This window comes from Sminthopsis crassicaudata, chromosome 5 (genome assembly GCF_048593235.1).
Source record: "Sminthopsis crassicaudata isolate SCR6 chromosome 5, ASM4859323v1, whole genome shotgun sequence".
Classification (NCBI taxonomy): Eukaryota; Metazoa; Chordata; class Mammalia; order Dasyuromorphia; family Dasyuridae; genus Sminthopsis; species Sminthopsis crassicaudata.
Window position 1 is genome coordinate 296,950,987 of NC_133621.1, and position 22,126 is coordinate 296,973,112.

The 22,126-nt window shown below is 45.3% G+C and overlaps 1 protein-coding gene across 3 annotated transcripts in view; it reads right to left on the reverse strand.

Moving 5' to 3' along the window:
- Window positions 1-419: 419 nt before the first annotated feature.
- Window positions 420-22,126, reverse strand: part of MB (myoglobin) — a 24,749-nt gene continuing 3,042 nt past the window's right edge. For all 3 annotated transcript variants that reach the window (XM_074271532.1, XM_074271533.1, XM_074271534.1), the window contains exons 2-4: window positions 17,017-17,115; window positions 4,659-4,881; window positions 420-1,261 (exon numbers count right to left, since the gene is read on the reverse strand). In XM_074271532.1, the coding sequence (XP_074127633.1) occupies window positions 1,115-1,261; window positions 4,659-4,881; window positions 17,017-17,111 (465 nt within the window). In that variant the 5' untranslated portion in view covers window positions 17,112-17,115 and the 3' untranslated portion in view covers window positions 420-1,114. The remainder of the gene's footprint in view (window positions 1,262-4,658; window positions 4,882-17,016; window positions 17,116-22,126) is intronic.

Genomic DNA, 22,126 nt, shown 5'->3' on the forward strand with positions numbered 1-22,126 from the left:
GGACCTATATCCCCCAACATACAAGCACCTCTCCTTGCCCAGCTGCCAAGTGCCATCTTGGCCCCTAGTTGGTCTGAACCCTTCTCAGGCACACAGGTTTCAAATATGTTTGTTCCTGTTAAAAGGCAGCCTGTTTTATGCTGACTTTTCTACCCACATACAGGTTCTCTGGGACTAACATCAGTGGTGCTGCCTACCCACAAGCTCCCGGCCTTGTCCATTTCTCTGTCATCTCTCTCCTCCCAGATCTCATTCATCTTCTCTGAGGGAGGAAAGCACCAGGCCCAGACAGACAAATTGGTTGCAGGTCCTTTATTAAAATCAGGAGAGTCACACCCATTAACTGAGAACAATCCCTTTTCCTTCTCCCCCATCTCCCCCTTCTCCCCCTTCTCTCTCTCTCTCTCTCTCTCTCTCTCTCTCTCTCTCTCTCTCTCTCTCTCTCTCTCTCTCTCTCTCTCTCTCTCTCTCTCTCTCTCTCTCCTCCTTCTCCCATCCCACCCCCAGTATCTCAAGTGTCTCTAGCTCTTTCAGGAACCATCTGTCAGAGCCTCCATTCCCCAAGGAATGCTGGGGGCACTGGCTGTGACAGCCTTGGGGGAGAGAAAGAAAAGGAGGAAAGGAAAGACTCCACAGTTGAAGGGCTAATCAAAGGCAGGATGGAAGCCATTAGGAACCCAGATGGTGGGAAGAAGGAAGGCTGAACCACATTACTGTACTCCTTCCCCCAGTTCTCTCTCCAGCACTTCATTCTCTACCATGGCCTCCCAGAAAGGAAGCCAAGAGTTATATCCACAAAAGCACCTCCTGGAAAGATGGCCAGTTACTCATTTCCAAGTGCTTAGGTCTCCACTTACGGAGGCCAAGGAGAAAATGAGAACCAAGGACCTTTGGCGGAATTATCTGGCCGGTTAGTAACAGATGAGAAGTGTCCCCTGGTGGCCTCCCTCTGGCCTTCCATGGTCATGTCTCAGTCACATAGGGTATCCCCAAACCCAAAACTAAGATACTACTTTAATAGAAGCTAACTACTTGACCGGGGGGTGGGTGGGCAGGAGAGAGGGACAGCCAGTGGAGGAGTCTGCCCGCCATCCAGCTCAATGCTCAACCTGCTCTAACCCTGGAATCCAAGCTCCTTGTATTTGGCCGCCATGTCGTTGCGGAAAAGTTCCAGGGCCTTCCGCATGGCAGCTTGGGCATCCCCACCGAAGTCTGCAGAGTGCTTGCTCTGGATCACTTGGATAATGGCCTCTGAGATGAACTGCCAAGGTGGAAAAAGAGAGGGAGAAAGGAGGAGGGGGAGGGGAGAGAGAGAAAAGGAAAGCAGGGTCATTGAAGGCACAGTGCCAGCCAGCGCCGGCGTGGAAGCCGTTAGAGATCCAGGGGGAGGAGGAGGAGGGAGATCTGTGGCGAGACCAGCGGAATTCAGAGGGGAGGGAGGGGGGACGGTACCAGATGCTCTTATTCAAACTCTGGAGGGAAAGCTGAGGGTTGGAGGACAGAAGCAGGAGTGGGGAGAGGGCCTCCTGGGCAGGGTTCTCAGGTTTCAGGCAGAACATATGGAACCAATTTTGCCCAGAGGAAATGGAAGGGAAGTTCCAGGCAGTATAACTGCACTGAAATAGAGGCTCCCAGCACTGTGAAAGAAAAGGGGGCGAAGCAAGAGCAATGGATCGAGGCCGGGCCTGGGCTCAAGTAACCCGGCACATAGTAGGAGCTTTTATGTACGTGTTAACTATTATTATTATTACTACTAGTTGTATGTCGATCGGCTTCTCTAAGCCTCGGGATTCTCGGCCGTACAATGGGGATGATGACATTAGCCCCTACTCTCCAGGGTTGACAGGATGAATTACAGATGTAAAAGTGCTTTGCCAATCTTATGGCACAATATAAACGCTAGCTCCTGTTAGACTCTGTGAGAAGCTTGGGAGCCTGGGGGATTTGATGGGATGTTTTCTTTGTATCCCTGCTGCTGGGTAGATAGGCAGGTAGGTTTTTTCCCCCTCATTTTACAGATGGAGAAACTGAGGCACAGATGAGTGACAGACCACACTTTGGGACATAAAAGACACTCAGATTCTACTAGACTGACTAATATTGTTATTAGGTAGTGAGAAGAACTCAACCTGGACCGAGGAGGAGTAAATTCACATCCCACCCCTACAACATGCTAGCTCTGTGATCCTGCCAAGTCATGGCCTCTCAATACAATGTAGGGAAAGCACTGGATTTAGAGGCAGAAAGACCTGGATTCAAAATTAAGACTACGGGTACGACCTTAGAAGGGTCGTTCAATTTCTTTGCTTCTGAGTTTCCTCATCTACAAAGTGAAAAGTTGATCAGATGTCCATTAAGGTCCTTTGTGGTTCTAAGTTTCACATGTTCATGCCTCAGTTGCTCCATTTGTAAATGGGGGAAATAATATCTGCCTCCCAGGTACATCGCTCAGTGGATAATATTGAACTTGGAATAAGGAATGCTTGAGTCCCAATCCTGTCTCATCCCCTCATCAGCTTTGTCACTTAACACCTCTTCTACCTCGGTTTTCTCATCTATAAAATGGATATTATTATTGTGCCTACATCTATGAGTTGTGATGATTAAAGGAAATAATATACAAACACCTCTTTGTAACCATTAAATCTCGGTGTACATGCAAGCTATTATTACTTCATGCCATCACACTAGATCAGGATTCAGGACACCTGGGCCCAGTGGCCAGTCCTGCTACTACTATCTGTGCAACCTTAGGCAAACCCCACCCTTTGTCTCATTTTCCTTAACTGCGGAAGGGGAAAGTTGGGTCACATGACTTCTGCTGTCCCTATTTGGCTCCAAATTCTGTACTTCTAAATATGTGACAAACCCAAATAGCTGACTGATCCAGTGGCCCTAATTTAGGGAAGCATATCTGAAAGAGTTCTCGTCTTCCTTCATGAGTCCAGAAAATTAATCACATCTGCTAAAAGCCGGAGAATAAATTATGTCTTAGAGGGCTTGAGTTCTTCGATACTTACCGAACCTCTTAGCTTATCAGGATGCATAGATGGAATATGTGGATGGATGGATGGGGTTGGATATAGCTAGAAATATACATGTGAATATATATATATATATATATATATATGTCCCTCTATGTATAGTTATATTTATGTATATGACATTTCTCTTTTCATTTTACGTAGAGAACTCCCACTGAGGAAAGTCAATACATCAATAGAGATAAACACGTCCTCTGAAATTTAACCTCAGAGAGTGGATCGGGGACATTGAAAGATTAAGGGACTCGTCCGGGGTCACCTGATCAGTATGGGCCACATGTGAGCCTTGAACCCAGAGCTTCCCGATTCTGTGGCCACTGTAATCTCTCTTTAGGTAGATATAAGCAACCTTAGCTTATAATCGAGGAAACAGGAGTTTAGGAAAGGGCGTTGATAGCCTAAAATCAGCCATCAGGCCCCTTTCTAAGGCATTTTGAGCTTTACAAAGACTTCCCTTTGCAACAACCCCATGAAACACTTACTGCGATTATCATCTCCACCTCTACTTTGACAGATGAGGAAACTGAGGCTCAAAGAGAAGTGACTTGTCTGGGATCACACAGTGGGTAAGTGTTTGAGGCAGAGCTCTTGACCCACCAAGTATTATGGTGGATGGCTTTCAGAAGGGGACTTGGGGCTTCTGGGGAGAATTACTGGAGAGATTGGGCAGAATTCACAGGGGTTGTCCAACAAGTTGGTCCCTTCATTAAAAATTAAAAATTAAAAACAAGTCCTCTGGAAACAGAGGGCAAGGAGAAGTAGCCGCACCCCCCAGCCTTCCCGTCATGTCCCTTGGGAGATTACTCTTGCTCCACAGTCCATTTCATCTCCAGCCCAAGGACCCCCACTTTGTCCAACAGGTTTCTAGCAATAAAATACTTATGGTTCACTGTGCTAACTAGCTTCACAGGTGACCTCGTGAGACTAGTATCTATTGCTTGTGTTGGAGTCCTGGAGAGCCTCGCTGCCTCTCATTTGTGAAAACATCAAGACTATTGGGTAAAGAAATCTAGCTCCACTCAACTGGACCTTAAACCATGAGAGATCTAAGTGTGTTGGAAGCAAGAAGAGGTAGCAGGAAATATTGGGGTGATTGCTGGACCTGAAGTCAGAGGACCCAAGTTCAAATTGGGCAAGTTGCTTCACCTCCCCGTGTCTCATTTTCCTCACTTGTAAAATAAGGAAGGGTGGACTCAGTAGCCCCTAAAGGCCTGACTAGTCTTAATTCTATGATCCTGCAAAATTCTGGTTCTGTCACTTGCTACCTAGGCGACCTTGGGTAAGAAATTTGTTTCCCCATCCATTACATAAGGGGATTGGTCTAAACGATCTTTAAGAGGAAAGAATACATTGAAAAGAGTGTCAGACTTGTGGCCAGAGAAAAACCTAACATTTCCTTCTTCTTTGACATTGGGCATTCCTCTCCGTGCCTCAGTCTCCTCATCTGTAAAATGAGGGGGTTACCCTAGATGACCCATAAGACCCTTTCCAACTTGAAGTCAATTGTCCCAACATTGCAGGTGCTTGTGTCGTGTAGGATTGGCCCGGTCCTTCCCTCCTGCCCCACTCCCAGTCCTCTTTTCTCCACCCCTACAAGTCAGCCCCAGCTCTGACCTCTAGGAACTGGACGGAGATTTTGTGCTTGGTGGCGTGGGACTGGGCCAGAGGCTTCAGTTCTGCTTCATGCTGGCCCTTCTTCTTCAGGATGTTCCCCAGGGCGGTGAGTACTGTTGAGCCGTGTTTCTTAAGGTCTTCAGATGCCTTCATCTCATCCTCAGACTTGAGGTGCTTAAATTTGTCGAATTTCTCCAGAGTCTCAGGATGATCCTTAAAGAGTCTGGGAATCAAAGGAGAGACCTGGTTCAGGGAGGAACAGGGAGGGCCATGGAGGTTGGGAAAGGCCAGGGGTGGGGATCATGGGACTTAAAGTACTTTGGCTATCTTAGAATGTGGGTTCAGCGCTCAGCTCTGCTACATGAGCATTCTGAACTTGACAAGTCACCTCCTCTTTTTATGATCCATTTTTTCCAGAGCAGTTAGGCGGCACAGCCCTGGAGTTAGGAGGCCTTGAAATCAAATCTAACCTCAATCACTTGATACTGTATGACCCTGGACAAGTGATTTAACCCCAATTGTCAAGAGAGAGAGAGAGAGAGAGAGAGAGAGAGAGAGAGAGAGAGAGAGAGAGAGAGAGAGAGAGAGAGAGGAAAAAGAAAGAAAAAGAAAGAAAAGAAGGAAAGAAGGAAGGGAGGGAAAAAAGAAGTAAAATGGGCTGGCAATAGACTATATGTGTATGTAGTATATAATTTTATGTATTGTATTTAATTTTCTATTAAATTAAGCACTTAATAATGCTTCTTGATTATATTTAATATGTATAGCTGTTTATGTGTGTGTATTATATATACACATACATATACACATATTAGAGTAGGCACTTAAATGTTTGCTGATTGTATTTAATGTGTGTATATATTTATATACTTCTATATTTATAATGTATTGAATTTTCTATTAAATTAACTAGATACTGAACTGTATTTAATGTGCACATATATATAGTATGTATATATATTTGTACATTTATATTATTTCATTTTCTATTAAATAAACTAGCCACTCACACGTTTGCTGATTGTATTTAATGTGTGTGCATGAAATTTATCTTTGTACATGTTCATGTTAACCTCCATACAAATGCTAGCCTGCTGCTGCTGCTGCCGGTCATTGCGGGCACGAAAAGCACTGGCCAACCCCGAGAGGCTGTTGGCACACTACGGGTTCTTCGTGTTCTCTTTGCGCCGCTTTAGTGCAATGACCAAGTAAATAGGTGTTTGTCCAAGGGAATGCAAGGACATGCTCCGCGTCACTCCTGACAGTCCGGCAGAGATGTCCACATGCTAAGATAGGCCTGCAGACGAGTCCCTCATAAAACTGGCCTAGAGAAGTTTTACTGTCTATGCAGTTTGTTAACCTTTAGTATTTATGAAATGGCAGTCAGGAGCCTGAAGCCGGGCTGAGTCGGGGTCCCCCCAGCAGATGCCGTCCCTCTGACCAGACCCGCCGCCGAGTCACTCCAGCCAAGAATGCCACCGGTCTGGTTCTAATCTCCATTGGCATGTTGGGAGCTGTCCGAGGACTAGCTTGACTACGTTCTTAAGATAACAGAAGGAGAACAGAGGGGGGAAATGGGGATAAGGAGGATTCGAGATCGAGATTCCGTCCACCTTTGAGCCCACATGGAGCTGTAACTAAAAATAGTTTCACATGGGTGGGGGAATGTGGTGACAGGGGCAATCTGGCCGGTGTCAGCCTGGAAATTGGCTGGGTACCTGGTGACAGGACCTTGGAAGTATCAGAATCAAAAAGCAAGGGGATAGGAGTCTCTAAATCGCCCTGAGGAGGAAGCTCTCCCCCATGACAAAGATCCAGTTACTGTCCCATTCACTGGCTCAGATGCAACATACCCACATACAGATACATATTATATATGTGTTGACACAGAGGTAAACAGAGCAACACTAACAGACCCCAAACAATAAGTTACATTTACCTTTATACAGATAACAAAGTACTTTAGATGAGTGATCTCATTTGATACAAGTGAGTCAAGAACTGACTTCAACTCCATGCATATGTTTTGAAAATAAAAAGCTTTTTTTTTTTTTTTTTAATTGATTTCATCTCTTGCACCATTAGTTACTAGCTGTAGGATTTCCTTTCTTTGGGATTTAGATCAAGTGAGACTATAGACCCATTAAAATGTAAGCTCCAAGGGGCAGCTGGCTGGTTCATGGATAGAGCACCAGCCCTGAAGTCAGGAGGATCCGAGTTCAAATTTGACCTCAGACACTTAATATTTAACACTTCCTGGCTATATGACCTTAGGCAAGTCACTTAACCCCAATTGCCTCAGCAAAAATAAATAAATAAACAAGTAAACAAACAAACAGACAAATAAAATGTAAGCTCCTAGAGGATTTCTCATTCCTGTTATTTAGTACCCTAACTGAAACAAATGAGATCCCTAGAAAGTCCTTGCTGCATTAAATTAGATCGAGGATAATACTTGTTTTTGGATCACAAGAGCTCAGCACTGGGACAGAGTAGGTACTTAATAACTGCTGGTTGATTGATTATTGGGTATCATCTCTGGTGTTCATGGAGTTGTCAGGAAGAAAAGTAAATTGTGATGGGCTCTAGAGCTGTGAACAACCATTATTATCTCAGGTCCACTTCAGAAAAGGAAAACTGAGGTTCGGAGCTGGAACGATATGCCTCCGATCATTTAGCAGACAAGAGATAGAGTAATAAGTCAGTTCTAAATCTTTGTATTCCAAATCTAGTCCCCCCAACATCTCCCATCACCCCCCTCACCAAGTCCTCTTTTCCAAGCTCCCAAGCTTTGGTCTCAGACACAAATATGCCCCCAGCCATGATTATTAGTACAGAACAGATGCATCATTATTATTCACTTATATCTAATTTAAAACACTATTGCTACACTTTTAAAGTAGCCATCCTGGGAAAAGTCCTAGATTTGGATTTCAAATCCTGCTACCTGAGTTAAAGCCCTTCTCCTTCTGGGGCTGCCTCTTCCTGTACAGTCATGAAACCAGTTTTCTTTTTAACTGGATGATTTATAAAGTCTGCTTTAGGACTTCCTCCAGCCTGGAGAAACATCAGGAGAGCTTCTTTAAGGACAGACCATTCTGGGGGAGGGCTTCCGCTGGCTCTGCTCAGTCCCAGAAGGCAGGATCAAGTGGAAGCTGACCAGTCACCCGATTTCAACTCTGAATAAGGACAAACGTCTGAACTGTCCAGCAGTGGAATGGGCTGGCTCGGGAAGCCGGGTATTCTTACCCAACGCAGAGCCTTAAGCTTCGTCTGTCAGCAAGCGCCACTCCATTATATCTGGACACATGTTGCCTCTCTCCTAAGGAGAGTTTAAGGTTAAGGAATATTAGAGGCTTGGGTTCCATGCTTCTAGTGGTTAGCGGTGGCCAAGCTTTCCTCAGCCCACCAAAATGTGATTCTATCAATGTACGGAACCCCGAGCATGGAAACTCATTCTACCAAATTAGCGAGTCATTCCTACTTTACTGCCTAGTGGCTTGAGAAGTTCAGAATTCCAGAAGTGAGAAGGACCTGAGTTCAAATCTGCTCTCAGACATTTAACACTTCCTATCTGTGTGACCCTGGGAAAGTCACAACCCCAATTGCTTTAGCAAAAAAAGAACAAGAACAAGAACAAGAACAACAAGAACAACAAGAACAAAAACAACAAGAAGTTAAGATTTCCCCAGGTCTAACAATTTGTTACAAGTCCTGGAACTCAGAACTTTCTGACTCTGATCTCTGAACACACAGTAGATGTTTAATAACTGCTTGTAGAAGGAACGAATAAATGGATAGACAGATGTAAAATGGGTCCTTGTTCAGATATCCCTTGGACTACATGGCACTGGAGGACCCTGTATTTTGGAGCTTCTTTGAGTCTATTATTAGACACCCACATACAGTTATAATTAGATACAGAGATACACAATTATCATTAGAGTGGCAGTGAGACAGCCACACAGCTATTGTTCATACGTGCATGCACACACACACACACACACACACACACACACACAAATCAGAATCCTGAAATTTTCCACAATCTTCTGCTTTGGCACTGAGCCTCTGCTTCAGGCCAGACAGGACCTCCCAGGAACTGTGTCCAATGTTAGCTGATTCCAATGGAGCCCCCATCCAAAGGCCACATGCGTCACTGCCTGCTTTCATCCTGTACCTTTCACCCAAGGGTCTCGAGCTCATTACCAATATTATCGGGCAGCCACTATTCTTATCCTGCTCTTCTGACAGTGGGAGAAGCCAGAGCTTAAGGAGAAGAAGGGATTAAGCCTCTCATTCCAGAGGGAGCCTGGTCCAAAAATAATAGGACAAGGGCCTAGGGCACCTCCTGGTGAGGGCAGAGGGAGGCAAGGCAAATAATTAGGGAACTTTATGGGTTTTCATCTATTTTGTCATGCCTCCTGTTTCCCTTGGAAACAGAAACCACAAAAGAGACAAAACCCAATCCCAATTTCTCTCTTAGTTGGTCTCTCTCTGTCTCTCTTTGTACCTTTGTACTTCTCTTTCTCTCTATCTCTCAGCCTTTCTCTTTACCTTTTCCCCTCTTTCTGTCTCTCTCCCTATCTTTATCTCCTTGTCTCACTGTCTTTCTCTTGCTCTTTGCTTCTCTGTTGCTGCTTCTCTGCCTCTCTCTGTTTCTGTATGTGTGTGTGTCTTTCTCTTATTTTTCTCTATCTCTGTATGTGTCTCTGTCTCTCTCTGCTTCTTCTCTCTTTGACTCTCTAACTTCCTGTGTCTCCATCTCTTTCTCTATCTCCCTGTGTGTGTCTTTCTCTTTGTCTCTCTCTGTCACTTTCTGTCTCTTTGACTCTCTGCTTCTGTCTCTCTGTGTGTCTGTTTCTCTCTGCTTCTTTCTGTCTCTGTCTCTATGTCTCTCTGTGTTTCTGTCTCTCTGCCTCACTCTTTGTCTTTGTCTCTGTTCTCTCTGTCTCTTTGTCTCTCTGCCTCTGTCTCTGTCTCTCTGCCTTGCTCTTTGTCTTTGTCTCTGTTCTCTCTGTCTCTTTGTCTCTCTGCCTCTGTCTCTGTCTCTCTGCCTCGCTCTTTGTCTCTGTCTCTCTGTCTCTCTATGTTCTGTCTCTCTGCCTCACTCTCTGTCTTTGTCTCTGTTCTCTCTGTCTCTTTGTATCTCTGCCTCTGTCTCTGTCTCTCTGCCTTGCTCTTTGTCTATGTCTCTGTTCTCTCTGTCTCTTTGTCTCTCTCTGTCTCTGTCTCTCTGCCTTGCTCTTTGTCTCTGTCTCTATATCTCTCCGTCTCTTTGCCTCTCTCTCTGTTTCTGTCTCTGTCTCTATGTCTCTCTGTGTTTCTGTCTCTCTGCCTCACTCTTTGTCTTTGTCTCTGTCTCTGTCTATCTGTGTTTCTGTGTCTCTGTCTCACTCTTTGTCTTTGTCTCTGTTCTCTATCTCTTTGTCTCTCTCTTTCTCTGTCTCTGTCTCTCTGCCTCGCTCTTTGTCTCTGTCTCTATATCTCTCCGTCTCTTTGCCTCTCTGTCTGTTTCTGTCTCTGTCTCTGTCTATCTGTGTTTCTGTGTCTCTGTCTCACTCTTTGTCTTTGTCTCTGTTCTCTATCTCTTTGTCTCTCTCTTTCTCTGTCTCTGTCTCTCTGCCTCGCTCTTTGTCTCTGTCTCTATATCTCTCCATCTCTTTGCCTCTCTATCTGTTTCTGTCTCTGTCTCTTTTACACACACACAAAGACACACACAAGCTACAAAAGTCTAAGGGATCTCCATTCCAGACTCAGCTTACCCACTAGGTCCCCAGGGGATCTTGGGCAAATCTCAATGGCTTTCTGAGCCTCCGTTTCCTAACTGGACAAAAGAAAGGGCTGGTCCACCTCAGAGGTAAAGAATCTCACAGTCCATTTGATCCAAGCTGTCTCTCTGCAGGAATCCTCTCTAGAATTTATAGGCAAAAGGGCCACCCACACCTCCAGCTTCTAGCCACCCTCTAAGGTCCCTTTCAGGCCTCCCATTCTAGGATTCTCAAGCCTTTCACCCCGTTCATGTTCAGGCTCCAGACAGCCCCTCCCCAGCCCACTCCACCCCATCCTGGGAGGGCTCAGGCCTATTTTTGAAGATGTGCTGGAAGGACTTGGCTAATAGGAGCACCTGCTTCCCTGCCTGCTGAATGATCCCGGCATAAACACAGCTGCCTCCCTGTCGCCCCTCACCCCACAGCTGGTGCCTCGGAGACATAACAAGGTAATGTGAGGCTCACATGGACCACGGGCTACGGACCCAGGAGGGCCCTTGCTGGCCGGGAGGAGCCTCTAGTCGGAGCAGAATCCAACCACCCTCGTCCAGTAAATGGAACTTCAAAGATTTTTCAATCCCAGATCATTTTTTTCCTGTTATTTATCCCCCTATCTCCCCGGTAGTTGGCAAGAAAGTCCTTCTGATGAGCCAGCATGGGGGAGTCAGCTTCCCAGCCACCCATGAAACAAAGACAGGCAAGACAGAAGGCAGCAGAGAGACACCCCCCGCCCCCATTCCCAAGAAATTTCTAGGCTTCTACCAACACAGAAAAGAAAGCCTTTCAAGGGATCTGGTGGAAATACAATGACTCGGAGTCCTTACCTCTAAAATGGGGGCACTGGGCTAGATTCCTTGGAGGTCCCCACCAGCTCTGGATCTATGATCCTACGTGTGGCCTTGGATAAGCAATTTCCTTTTCCCAGGCCTCAGTTGCTCTATAAATTATTACAAATTATTATCTATAAATTACACAAATTATTTTGTTCTATAAAATAATTCAATTCTTAGGTCACTTCCCTCTTGAAATCTACCATCCCATGTTCATCATAGGGACGGGACCGACAATCCCTATGTTTATTGAAGGGTTGGGGGAAAGAGGGAGGGCTGGACCGAGAGGTACCAAATGTTCCAATCTTGTTTCTCCCCACTGGCTCGCTAACTTTGGCCGTGTTATTTAACTTGTCTCCCCTACAAAATGAGATTGAACAAAGGGATGTACCTGAGGTCCCTTTGAGCTCCAATATTGAATATGGAATATTGAGGGTGGAATGGAAATATTAAAATATGGCAATAGTACTATCCTCATCATTCTCAGCATCATCATGACATCTCTACAGTGCAAAGTGCTTTCCATTCATTATCTCCTAAGAACCTCCTAACAGCCCCAGTGGTACTGGAAATCGGTGATTTTCCTTCTCCAGGCCCCCCTTCTCTGTCTCTATATCTCTGTCTCTTTGCCTCTCTGTTTCTGTCTCTGTCTCTATGTCTCTCTGTGTTTCTGTCTCTCTGCCTCACTCTCTGTCTTTGTCTCTGTTCTCTCTGTCTCTTTGTCTCTCTCTGTCTCTGTCTCTCTGCCTTGCTCTTTGTCTCTGTCTCTATATCTCTCTGTCTCTTTGCCTCTCTGTTTCTGTCTCTGTCTCTATGTCTCTCTGTGTTTCTGTCTCTCTGCCTCACTCTTTGTCTTTGTCTCTGTCTCTATGTCTCTCTGTGTTTCTGTCTCTCTGCCTCACTCTGTCTTTGTCTCTGTTCTCTCTGTCTCTTTGTCTCTCTCTTTCTCTGTCTCTGTCTCTCTGCTTTGCTCTTTGTCTGTCTCTATATCTCTCCATCTCTTTGCCTCTCTCTCTGTTTCTGTCTCTGTCTCTTTTACACACACAAGCTATAAAAGTCTAAGGGATCTCCATTCTAGACTCAGCTTACCCACTAGGTCCCCAGGGGATCTTGGGCAAATCTCAATGGCTTTTTGAGCCTCCATTTCCTGCATCTGATGAGGAAACTGCAAGACTCAGACTAGTTGATCTCTGAGGTCATCCTCAACTCCAAAATTCTAAAATCTTGGGTATTTTAGCCAGATTTCTAAAATACAAAACTTATTTTCAAATGAGGAAAACTGAGGCAAGTGAATGGGCAAATAGAGACAGGCAGTCATTTTCCTTTCATATGATAAGGAAATTGCAAGATGCAGACTGAGGTCATCCTCAGCTCCCAAATTCTAGGACCTTGGGTCTTTTAGTCAGATTTCTAAAGCATAAAACAAGCAATAAACTTGTTTTCCAAATGAAGAAAACTGAGTGTGCAAATAGAGGAAACTGGTCATTTTCCTTTTCCAGGTCCCTATCCTTGCATTTGATGAGGAAACTAACTATAAGACTCAGACTAGTTGATCTCTGAGTCATCCTCAACTCCCAAATTCTAGGATCTTGGGTCTTTTATCCAGGTTTCTACTATAAAACAAGCAATAATCTTGTTTTCCAGATAAGGAAAACTGAGGCAAGTGAAAATAGACATGGCTTAGTGGGAGGAAGCCTGGCTTTGGAATCCAATGAGTTGGGCAGAAATTCTCCCTGTTGCTTAACTCCCTGCATTATTAAGCAAGTGACTTCCCCTATCTGAAGTCTGCGTCCTGTTTCAGATATTCACTAGCTGGGGGACTAAAATGAGGGGTTGGAGTAGATGGTCTAGAAGGTCCCTTCTGCATTTATTATCTTCTGGCTTCCCTTGGCTTCCATTTTCCCATCTAGAACACAGAGGCTTAGAACGGATGGCTCCTCAGATTCCCTCCAGCTTGATATCTAAAATCGGTCGAATGAAAGGACCTGAAATCTAGATTCTTTGCTCCTATGATCTGTCCAAGGTCCAGAAGCAAGACCAGTGGCCGAGACAGGAATAAGCTTAGAATGGATGTTGCCAAGGTTCAAGAGCTATGCTTTTGTGAACACTGAGCTGTCCCCTCTTTTTATCTCTAACCCTAAGAAAGGCAAATAGTCACTCTCAAAAAGAAGACACACTTGAACTTGATTCCACCAGAGCCAGAGGCAGGCTATCACTCCTGATGACTCCTTTGCTATTATAATCTGAGACATGGAACAAACAAATGATACCCCAGCAACTCGGCGGTCTTCCAGAGCTGTCCTCTCCTGGGCTTTGCATGGACTTTTAAGCCCCTTGGAAAGCCTCCTGCCTCTTGTGTTCAATATGACCCTGGGGAGAAGAAATGTTTCCAAGAAAATCGCAATCGCTCGCTCCCCAGTGTGGACGCCAAAGCTATGTCCTTTCAGAAGGCACAGTCTCTTTGGGCAAGGGAGGAGGTTACAGCCTCTACCAAAAAAGCAGTTCAAAGACTCCCCACACTCACCAGGACTAGAGATTCATAGACTATCAGAGCTATAAAAGAACTTAAAACGTATAAGAGTTGTGGGGGGGGGGACCTTAGAATCTAGAATATTGGGATCTCAGAGGTAGGAGAGACCTTAGACAGAAAACGTCAGAGTTGGAGCGACATTAGAATGAAGACTATCAGAGCTGAGAGGGACACAAAATGTTCTAAGTAAAAAGAACATGAGAAACCATTTAATCCAAGGCCCTTATTTCTCAGAAGAGGAAACAGACTTGGAGAATGACCATCAGCTTGGGAGCTCCATGAGACCAAGAACTAAGAACCTTCACTAAGGTGCCAGAGATTGGCTGGCAGTCCCCACATTTCTGCACAGCCCCCATGTCTGGCTTCCTGGTTTCCCCCACCACAATATGACTTCTGTGGGCTTTTTGTTTTGATTCCAGGAAAGACAAAGATTCATTTTCTTCCTATTTTCTGAAAGCCCCATAAAGCTGAGGTCCAGCCGACCACCCTCCTATCAGCGAAATGACCCAGACATCAAGAGTTCAGAGGAAAAACACAAAAAACATTTGGCCAAGATGGAAGAGAGAATAGCTTTTCCAATTGCCACCAAGATTAAAGGGACATACATGGGGGTTTGAATGGAACATCACAAGTCCCTTTTATCTGAGGTCCAGATCTGAGTTACCTAGGATCACACAGATAATAAGGACCAGATCAAGATCTGAAGGTAAGTTCTTTGGTACCGAACCTCCTGATTCTTTATTCCCCTGCATCCTAGAGAAAGAAAACTTGATGATATGCTCGAGCCAGAAATAGATCTCCAGTCACCCTCTTTGAGCAGGCAATGAGAATGCCCACTGGATCTTCAAGCCTAGTCCAACAGTTTCATTATGCAAATGGGGAAACTGAGGCCTAAATAACTCGTCCAAGGACATCCCCTGAGTTAGTGGCACAGGTAGGTTGCTTGTTAAGGAGATTTTTTCCTGCACTGCACTGGCTCCCAGGTGACCCAGGAGAAAAAAGCCCTGCATTTAAGGTCAGAGAGTCTGAGTTCCCCTCTCCGCCCTTCACTACCTGGTTAACACTAAGGCAAATCACTTATCCTCTTGGAAACTCCTTTTCCCCATCTGTAAAATTGGAGAAAGAGTTGGATTCAATGACCTCTAAAGGACTCTGGTCTTATAGTCAGGAATATCTGAATTCAAATTTGCTTCCTACACCTATTAGTAGTGTGATGCAGGGCAAGTCATTTAACCTCTGTCTACCTCAGTTTCCTTAGCTGTAAAATGAAGGGGTTAGATTAGCTAGCTTCTGGAGGTTTCTTCAGATTCTAAACCTATGGTCCTGTAATTACTTTCCAACTCTAAATAATAAATGCATGTATATTTTCCAAAGGATCTCTCTCTCTCTTTTTTTTTTCTCTCTTCCTCTCTCTCTTTTTCTCTCTCTCTCTTTCTCTCTTTTCTCTCTCTCTCTCTCTTCTCTCTTTCTCTCTCTCCTCTCTCTCTCTTTCTCTCTCTCTTTCTCTTTCTCTTTCTTTCTCTCTCTCATTCTTTCTCTCATTCTCTTTCTCTCTCTCTTTCTCTCTCTCTTTCTCTCTCTCTTCTATCTCTCTCTCTTTCTCTCTCTCTTTTCTCTCTCTTCCTCTCTCTTTTTCTCTCTCTTCTCTCTTTCTCTCTTCTCTCTCTTTCTCTCTCTTCTCTCTTTCTCTCTCTTTCTCTCTCTTTCTCTTTCTCTCTCTCTATTTCTCTCATTCTTTTCTCTCTTCATCTCTATTTCTCTAATTCTCTCTGTGTGTGTCTTTCTCTCTGTCTCTCTCTTTTCCTCTCTTTCACACACACACATACACATACACACACACACAAATGCACACACAACTACTTGCTTAAGGCATTATATTTCATATATTAATATATTAAATTATTTGCTTAAGGAATTTAGATATGTAATATGTAAATATTAAACTATCTGTTTGAGGTATATATATATAGTATACACTCATATTATAATAATATAGATGTGTTATAATAAATGTCATAATAGAAGCTTTAGAATATATATATATATATATATGTATATATATATATATCTCAACTAATTAAATGGGAAATTAGAACACTCCTACTCATTCTAATAGCAGTATTAATAATTCCCATGTCTAAAGAGCAAGAAAGTTTATAGCTGAGTGATTGTTGAATAGATCCCAAGCTGGCCCACAGAGGACCTGGTTGGAAAGAAGGAAAGGGATGGAAAACTCCAACTTTGAAAGCTAATGTGGTTCCAGTTTCAGATTAGTGAAGACCAACCACAAAGACAAGACAAGGTTAATTAGAGGCAAAAGACAAATGAAGTCCAATTGGGAGCCAAGTCAAAGTGTCCCTGCCATTATAAGGGAAGTCACTGGGAAAATAGTCTGACCCTTGACACTGGCTTTACAGAAAAGGAAGCTGAGACTCAGGGAATGGAAGTAACTTGCTCAAAATCACCCAGTGAGTGACTCAAGAACCTGGAAACTAATTTACAAAAGGCTGAGGTTGCTCACAGATCAACTGATAAGTAAAATGCAAAATGGGAGAGGAAGAAGAATCACTTTTCCAACTGCTCTGGAGATTAGATAACTCAGAGTTATTCCTACCTGCACATCATACTTTTTCAGACTTAGGTCCTTGTGAGGGTCTGCCTGGAGGACAACCTCCAACCTCTCTTCCAGTTAGGCTTCCTGTATTTGTGGAGTGCGATGGCTAGGGGAGCTAGGACTCCTGGGTCTGATCCCCAGTCCTACCTGTGGTTTCCGGACATATTGCATTGGAAAACATTTCAACCAGACCTGGTTCTGCCAGATTTCTGTGTGATTTGGGGCCAGCTAGAGTCTCATTTTTTCTATCTGTTAAATAGAGTTGTTCTAAATGCTCTTGAAAGGGTCTAGAAACTCTGGATTTGGAGACTGAGGATGTGTTTGAATCTAGACTGAATAGTTGTGTGCCTGAAGGAGCTACTCCCCTATCTGGCCTTTTATTTCCTCTCTCTGCCAAGGCGGGTAGGGAGATGCACTAGATGCTATCTTAAGCCTCCTTCCAGTTCTCAATTATCCCTTGCTTCTGGGTGCAGACCCCATTTCTTCTCACCAATCCTTGATGCAATGGCAAGAAAGGAGAGGGGGGCTGCTTTGAGATCCTCACTCAAGGCAGTGGGACTTGATCGGCCAATCTGTGGGTGGGTGGGTGGCCACGGTCCGCCCTTCCCTTTACCTGATCAGCACCTCCTGTCCATGGCCAGGGATATCTGCCTCCACCTTCCCCCAGACGGTCAGTACCAGTTGCCACTCTCCATCACTGAGCCCCATGGCGCTGTCCAAAGAAAATGAGCAAGAAGTGTCAGTTGTCCCCAAGTCTCGAGTTTATATTTGGGACAGCCCCGGCTTGCGGGGGCCTTTATACCCTCCCTTTGGTTCTGGCCACTCCTATCATTGACAGCCCCAGCCTTGCTTTCCCTGTCATCCCAGTCTGGGTTATAATCTCTTTCTTTCTTGCTCACATGGAAGTTATTTTGGGTCAGGTGCCATTGTGGGAGCGCCCTGAGCTCGGGCCACAGGCTGGGGGGAGGGCTGCAGTGAATCTGGGACTAACGCCCTCCTGAAGCAGGCAGAAAGGGCACCGGCCAGTCCCTCGCCAGAAACCTGTAACTCAACTCTCCCCCCCTGCCAGGGGACTAGAAAAGGCCCCCACCACGCCTCCGAGCTTGGAATTCCAGCTTCTTGGCCCTGACTTTGGGGCCACAAGACCTGCTTACCTTATTTAGAACCTCTTCACTGACCTTCCTGAAGTGGTTTTAAAACTCTGAAGGGGACAAGGGGAGGAAGGCTCCCCCCCCAAAAAAAAACCCAGCCATTTCCCTTCACCCGGCCATTCTAAAAACTTTGCTAAGCACCTACTATGTGCAGGCAAGACTGTATAGCATGGAAGAGATCCTTATGTTACAGGATCATAGAATGGAACTAAAAAGGTCTTTGGACATTATCTAATTCAACTTCCCACCAATTTCACAAATAAGGAAACTGAGGCTAGGAAAGACAAGAATGCAAGAGTTCTGTGGGTGAAAAAATAGCAGGTCCAAATTCAAATCTAGGTTTATTATTCTAAATAGAGGACTTTACACCATTGCTCCTGGTCCCTCCAATAAATAAGAACACAGAGGAGAACCAAACAATTAACAAGCATTTAAGTGACTATCTAGTTATCTGCTGGTTTGGGCTGTCAGGAAGACCCGAATTCAATTCCTACTTCTGATAGCTATATGACTCTAGGCAAGTCACTTCACTTCAGCCTCAGTTTCCTCACCTGTAAAATGGGGAGAAATAATAGCACCTCAACTCAAGGGTCGACATGAGGATCAAACAGGATAATAAGGCATTTATCAAAATGTTAGTTGTTATTATTGTCACCACAGGTACCGGGTTCAAGGCCCTGGGTGGGAAGTTAAGCTGAGTCACTGAACATTTATCAAATGCTTATTACCTGCTAAGACTGCATTCAAAGAAAGGCAAAAAGCCAGTCATAAGGTACGGGTTCCAGTCCTGACTTCTTGTATTTTTTAGCTGGATGGCTTTGAACAAGTCGCCCAAACCGGAGCTATGTGTCTTGGAGCTAAAGATCATAGCTTTGTCTAAGATCTATATTTATCTCAGTGTGTGCTATCTCCCCATGGCCTTGGGAGAAGGATAACTGGATGGAGCCAAGGCAGCTGGTGATGAATGGGAGGTGGGCAGAGAGGAGAGGGGAGGGGAGCCGGAGTGAGGCAAGTGTGGCTGGGCCCCCCGGGAAATGGGGGTCTTCCCTAGGAATTCACTAGTCACGAGAACGGGGGCTCAACCAAGATTTCTTCAGAATGGGCAGTCTAGGAAAGGGCATGAGTCCAGGCGTGGGAGGGGCTTTGGTAATTCCTTTATTTTACAGTCTGGGAGAGGAGAGGAAAGAAAAAGAAAGAGGGACCTCTGAGGTCCCGACCACCACTGAATCCGGACGCCATAATTTTCTACGTCTGTTTCTTCCTCTCTCAAAGGCAGGGGAATGGATGGATGCCTTTGGGGACCCTCTTAGCTCTAGATCCAAGAAGAAGGACCATTATGGGAATAAAGGGGAAATGGAGGGCTCCTTCTGGCACAGGACAGAGAGAGACAAGGATGGACGGGCTGAGCCGAGCCCAGGAACCCCAGGAGGAAATTTAATAACATCTGGTGATATACGCTGCCTCCAGATTCCAGAGGATCCAGGAGGCAGCCGGGATATCTGAAGCCTCCAGGACCCGTCCCAGCCGTGCATGTGTTTAACAAAGAGCTGGCTTAATGCCCACTGCTTCCTGGCTCTGAGTCCCCCAACCTGGAGGCCCGTCACCCCTGAGCACGGCTCGACAACTTTTTACCATTTAAGCAAACGGAAAGATCCTGAAACCTGGTTCTATTTCTCCATCTCCACAACAGAGCGGCCTTGCCCAGAGGTTGCCATAGAGACCCAGAGCCTCCCGCTCTGTTTTTATCATATAATTACCAGAATGACAGCTCTCAGTTTGCCAGGATCAGGCATGTGGGGGGAGAGAGGTTCTGGAAAAGCGGATGGAATTTCAGGGAAAAAATTCCCCTCCCCCCCTGCCTCTTACACAACCTTTTCTTTTCCACCGATGGTTTATTAATTAGGTGGGTTTCTAACCAAGAGAAGCACAGTACAGAGAATCTTGGTTCTGGATTCGGAGGAGCGGTATTTAAATTCCACCGATCCCATGACTTGTATGAGCTGGACAAGTTATTTTACTTCTTTTGGTCTGTTTTCTTCTCTATAAAATGAGGGGGTTAGACCAGATGGCCTCCAAGCTTCCTTCCAGCCCATAATCCCACAAAGTCATTTTAACTTTTCTGTGCCTCAGTTTCCCTATCTGTAAAATGAGAGGGTTGGACCAGATGGCCTCCAAGCTTCCTTCCAGCCCATAATCCCACAAAGTCATTTTAACTTTTCTGTGCCTCAGTTTCCCTATCTGTAAAATGAGAGGGTTGGACCAGATGGCCTCCAAGCTTCCTTCCAGCCCATAATCCCACAAAGTCATTTAACTTTTCTGTGCCTCAGTTTCCCTATCTGTAAAATGAGAGGGTTGGACCAGATGGCCTCCAAGCTTCCTTCCAGCTCTAGAGCTAAGCACTTCAAAGCCACATGGCACAATGGATGGGGTCAGAAAGATCTAGACTCAGATCCGTGAGTCTTAGCTCCGTGATCAAGGGTAGGTCCCATAACCTCTTTGAGTCTCAGTTTACTTGTCTATAAGAAGGAGATAGGATACTTCTTGACAGGCTGTTGTGAGGCTCAACTGAAGCAATACAAAGAGTCCTGAAAGGGTGTAGTTATTAATTCAGCCTCTGCCATTTTTGCTGCCTGTGTAATATTAGGTAAGCCAGTTCACTTTTCTGGGACTCGGTTTCCTTATCTACAGAATGAGAAGGTTAGGCTTGCTTCCAGTTATAATCTAAGCTGATGAAATTGTAGCTGAGGATGTCTAGATGGGGTCCAGAGGGAGCTAAATAAAGTGACAGGGTCAAGACTCAAACCCAGCTCCTGACTGCCTTAGTTTTTTATCGAACACCATGTACTTTCTAGGCTCGTGACTAGATGACCCTTCTCACCCGTTACAGGAGGAAGGTCCTATGCTCTGGTCACTCCTCCTTCTGAGACAAGATTAAAGCAAGGATTAGTTTCCACTCCCTCCTTCCTCTCTCCATGTGCCCCTCCAGTGATCTCTGGGAGGGGGACAGGAGGGGAAAGGTCAGAGAAGGGAGTGCCTTCCCAGAAGGTCTAGCTAGTAGCTACAGCATAATTCCAGCTCTCTCTCATCCTCCAGGCTAGCGACCTTGAGAAGTCATAGAACATTGAATAATGTCCCAACCTTTGAATATCTCTTTTTGCAAGTGGAGAACCAATCCAAGAGGGCTCCAGAGTAAATTCTCCAGGCTCATACAATTTAGTGACAGAGGGGAGACTAAATCCAAGGGTTTTTGTTTTTGTTTTGTTTTTTTACTTCTGAGAACCTCAGAATGGGAATATCCCATCATTCTGGGACGCCCCTAAATTGGCAACGACGAAAGTGTCTTGGGAAGAGCTGAAGCTCACCTGGAGAGGGAAATTAAGGGGATTTGGAGACGGGGGCAGAGAGAGTCAGATAGGAAGAGGGAGAAGCAGGGGCAGGGAGAGAGAGAAGATGGTGAAATTCCAGCCAGCTCTGCCATTTAGGGTCACAGGATGTCAAGGACAGAACGAAGGTCATTTGGGCTGACTCTCACATTTTCAGATGAGGAAATGAGACCCATGTATGTGAAGTCACTCTAGGACACAAAATCTCAGAGATGGAAGGGACTTCTTTCTTTTCCATTGGATTAGAAACCTCTAACCCAATTGATGATCCAGATCCCCCTGACGCCATTATTCCTGAATGTTGCGTTGGACAGCTCCAGGGATCCCGCAGTTTTCTTGAGTCTCAGTTTCTCTCTTTGTGGCTTCTACCCATTGTTCCTGATTTTGCCCCTAGGGGAAACTTTGAGCTAGTGTGGTTCCTTTTCTGTTTAATGACCCTCTAAAGACACTTTGTCAATACTCCACTGAATCTTCTCTCCTCCAATTCAGGCATTTCCAGTTCCTTCAAAACGACTTGGATTCACTTTCATTATAGAGTCATGCAGTAGTTCCTCTTTCTCCTTCTCCCTGTCCTCTCCTCCTCCTCCTCCTCCTCCTCCTCCTCCTCCTCCTCCTCCTCCTCCTCCTCCTCCTCCTCCTCCTCCTCCTCCTCCTCCTCCTCCTCCTCCTCCTCCTCCTCCTCCTCCTCCTTCTCTCTGTTGGTCTTAGTATATGTCTGTTTCTGTCTCTTCTTTCTGTCTGTCTTTTGCTATCTCTTTCTGTGTCTCTCCTGTCTCTGTCTTTGTCTCTGTGTCTCTTTCTCCTGTGACTCTTTATATGTCTGTCTCTGTCTTTTTCTGTCTCTGACTGTCTCTCTCTGTATCTCTGTTTCTGAGTCTCTGTCTCTCTCTCCATCTCTCCCTATCTCTTTCTGTCTGTCTGTCTCTCTCCCTTTCCTCTTTCCCTCCCTCCCTCCCCCTTCTCCTTGCCCCAGTGAGATTTTGTCATCACACCAATTGAAGATTATTAAAACTCCAGAAAGACTAAAGATGAGTTCACTTAGCAGCTATTTTTAATTGCCTGTTACAGGAGAAAGAGGCCTTCCTTTGGCTTTGTAGAACCTGCATTCCAAGGCTGCCTCCGTCACCTGTAAGACTGCACTTTCGGGGGCCTCAGTTTCCTCATCTGTAAAATGACAGGGTTGCACTCC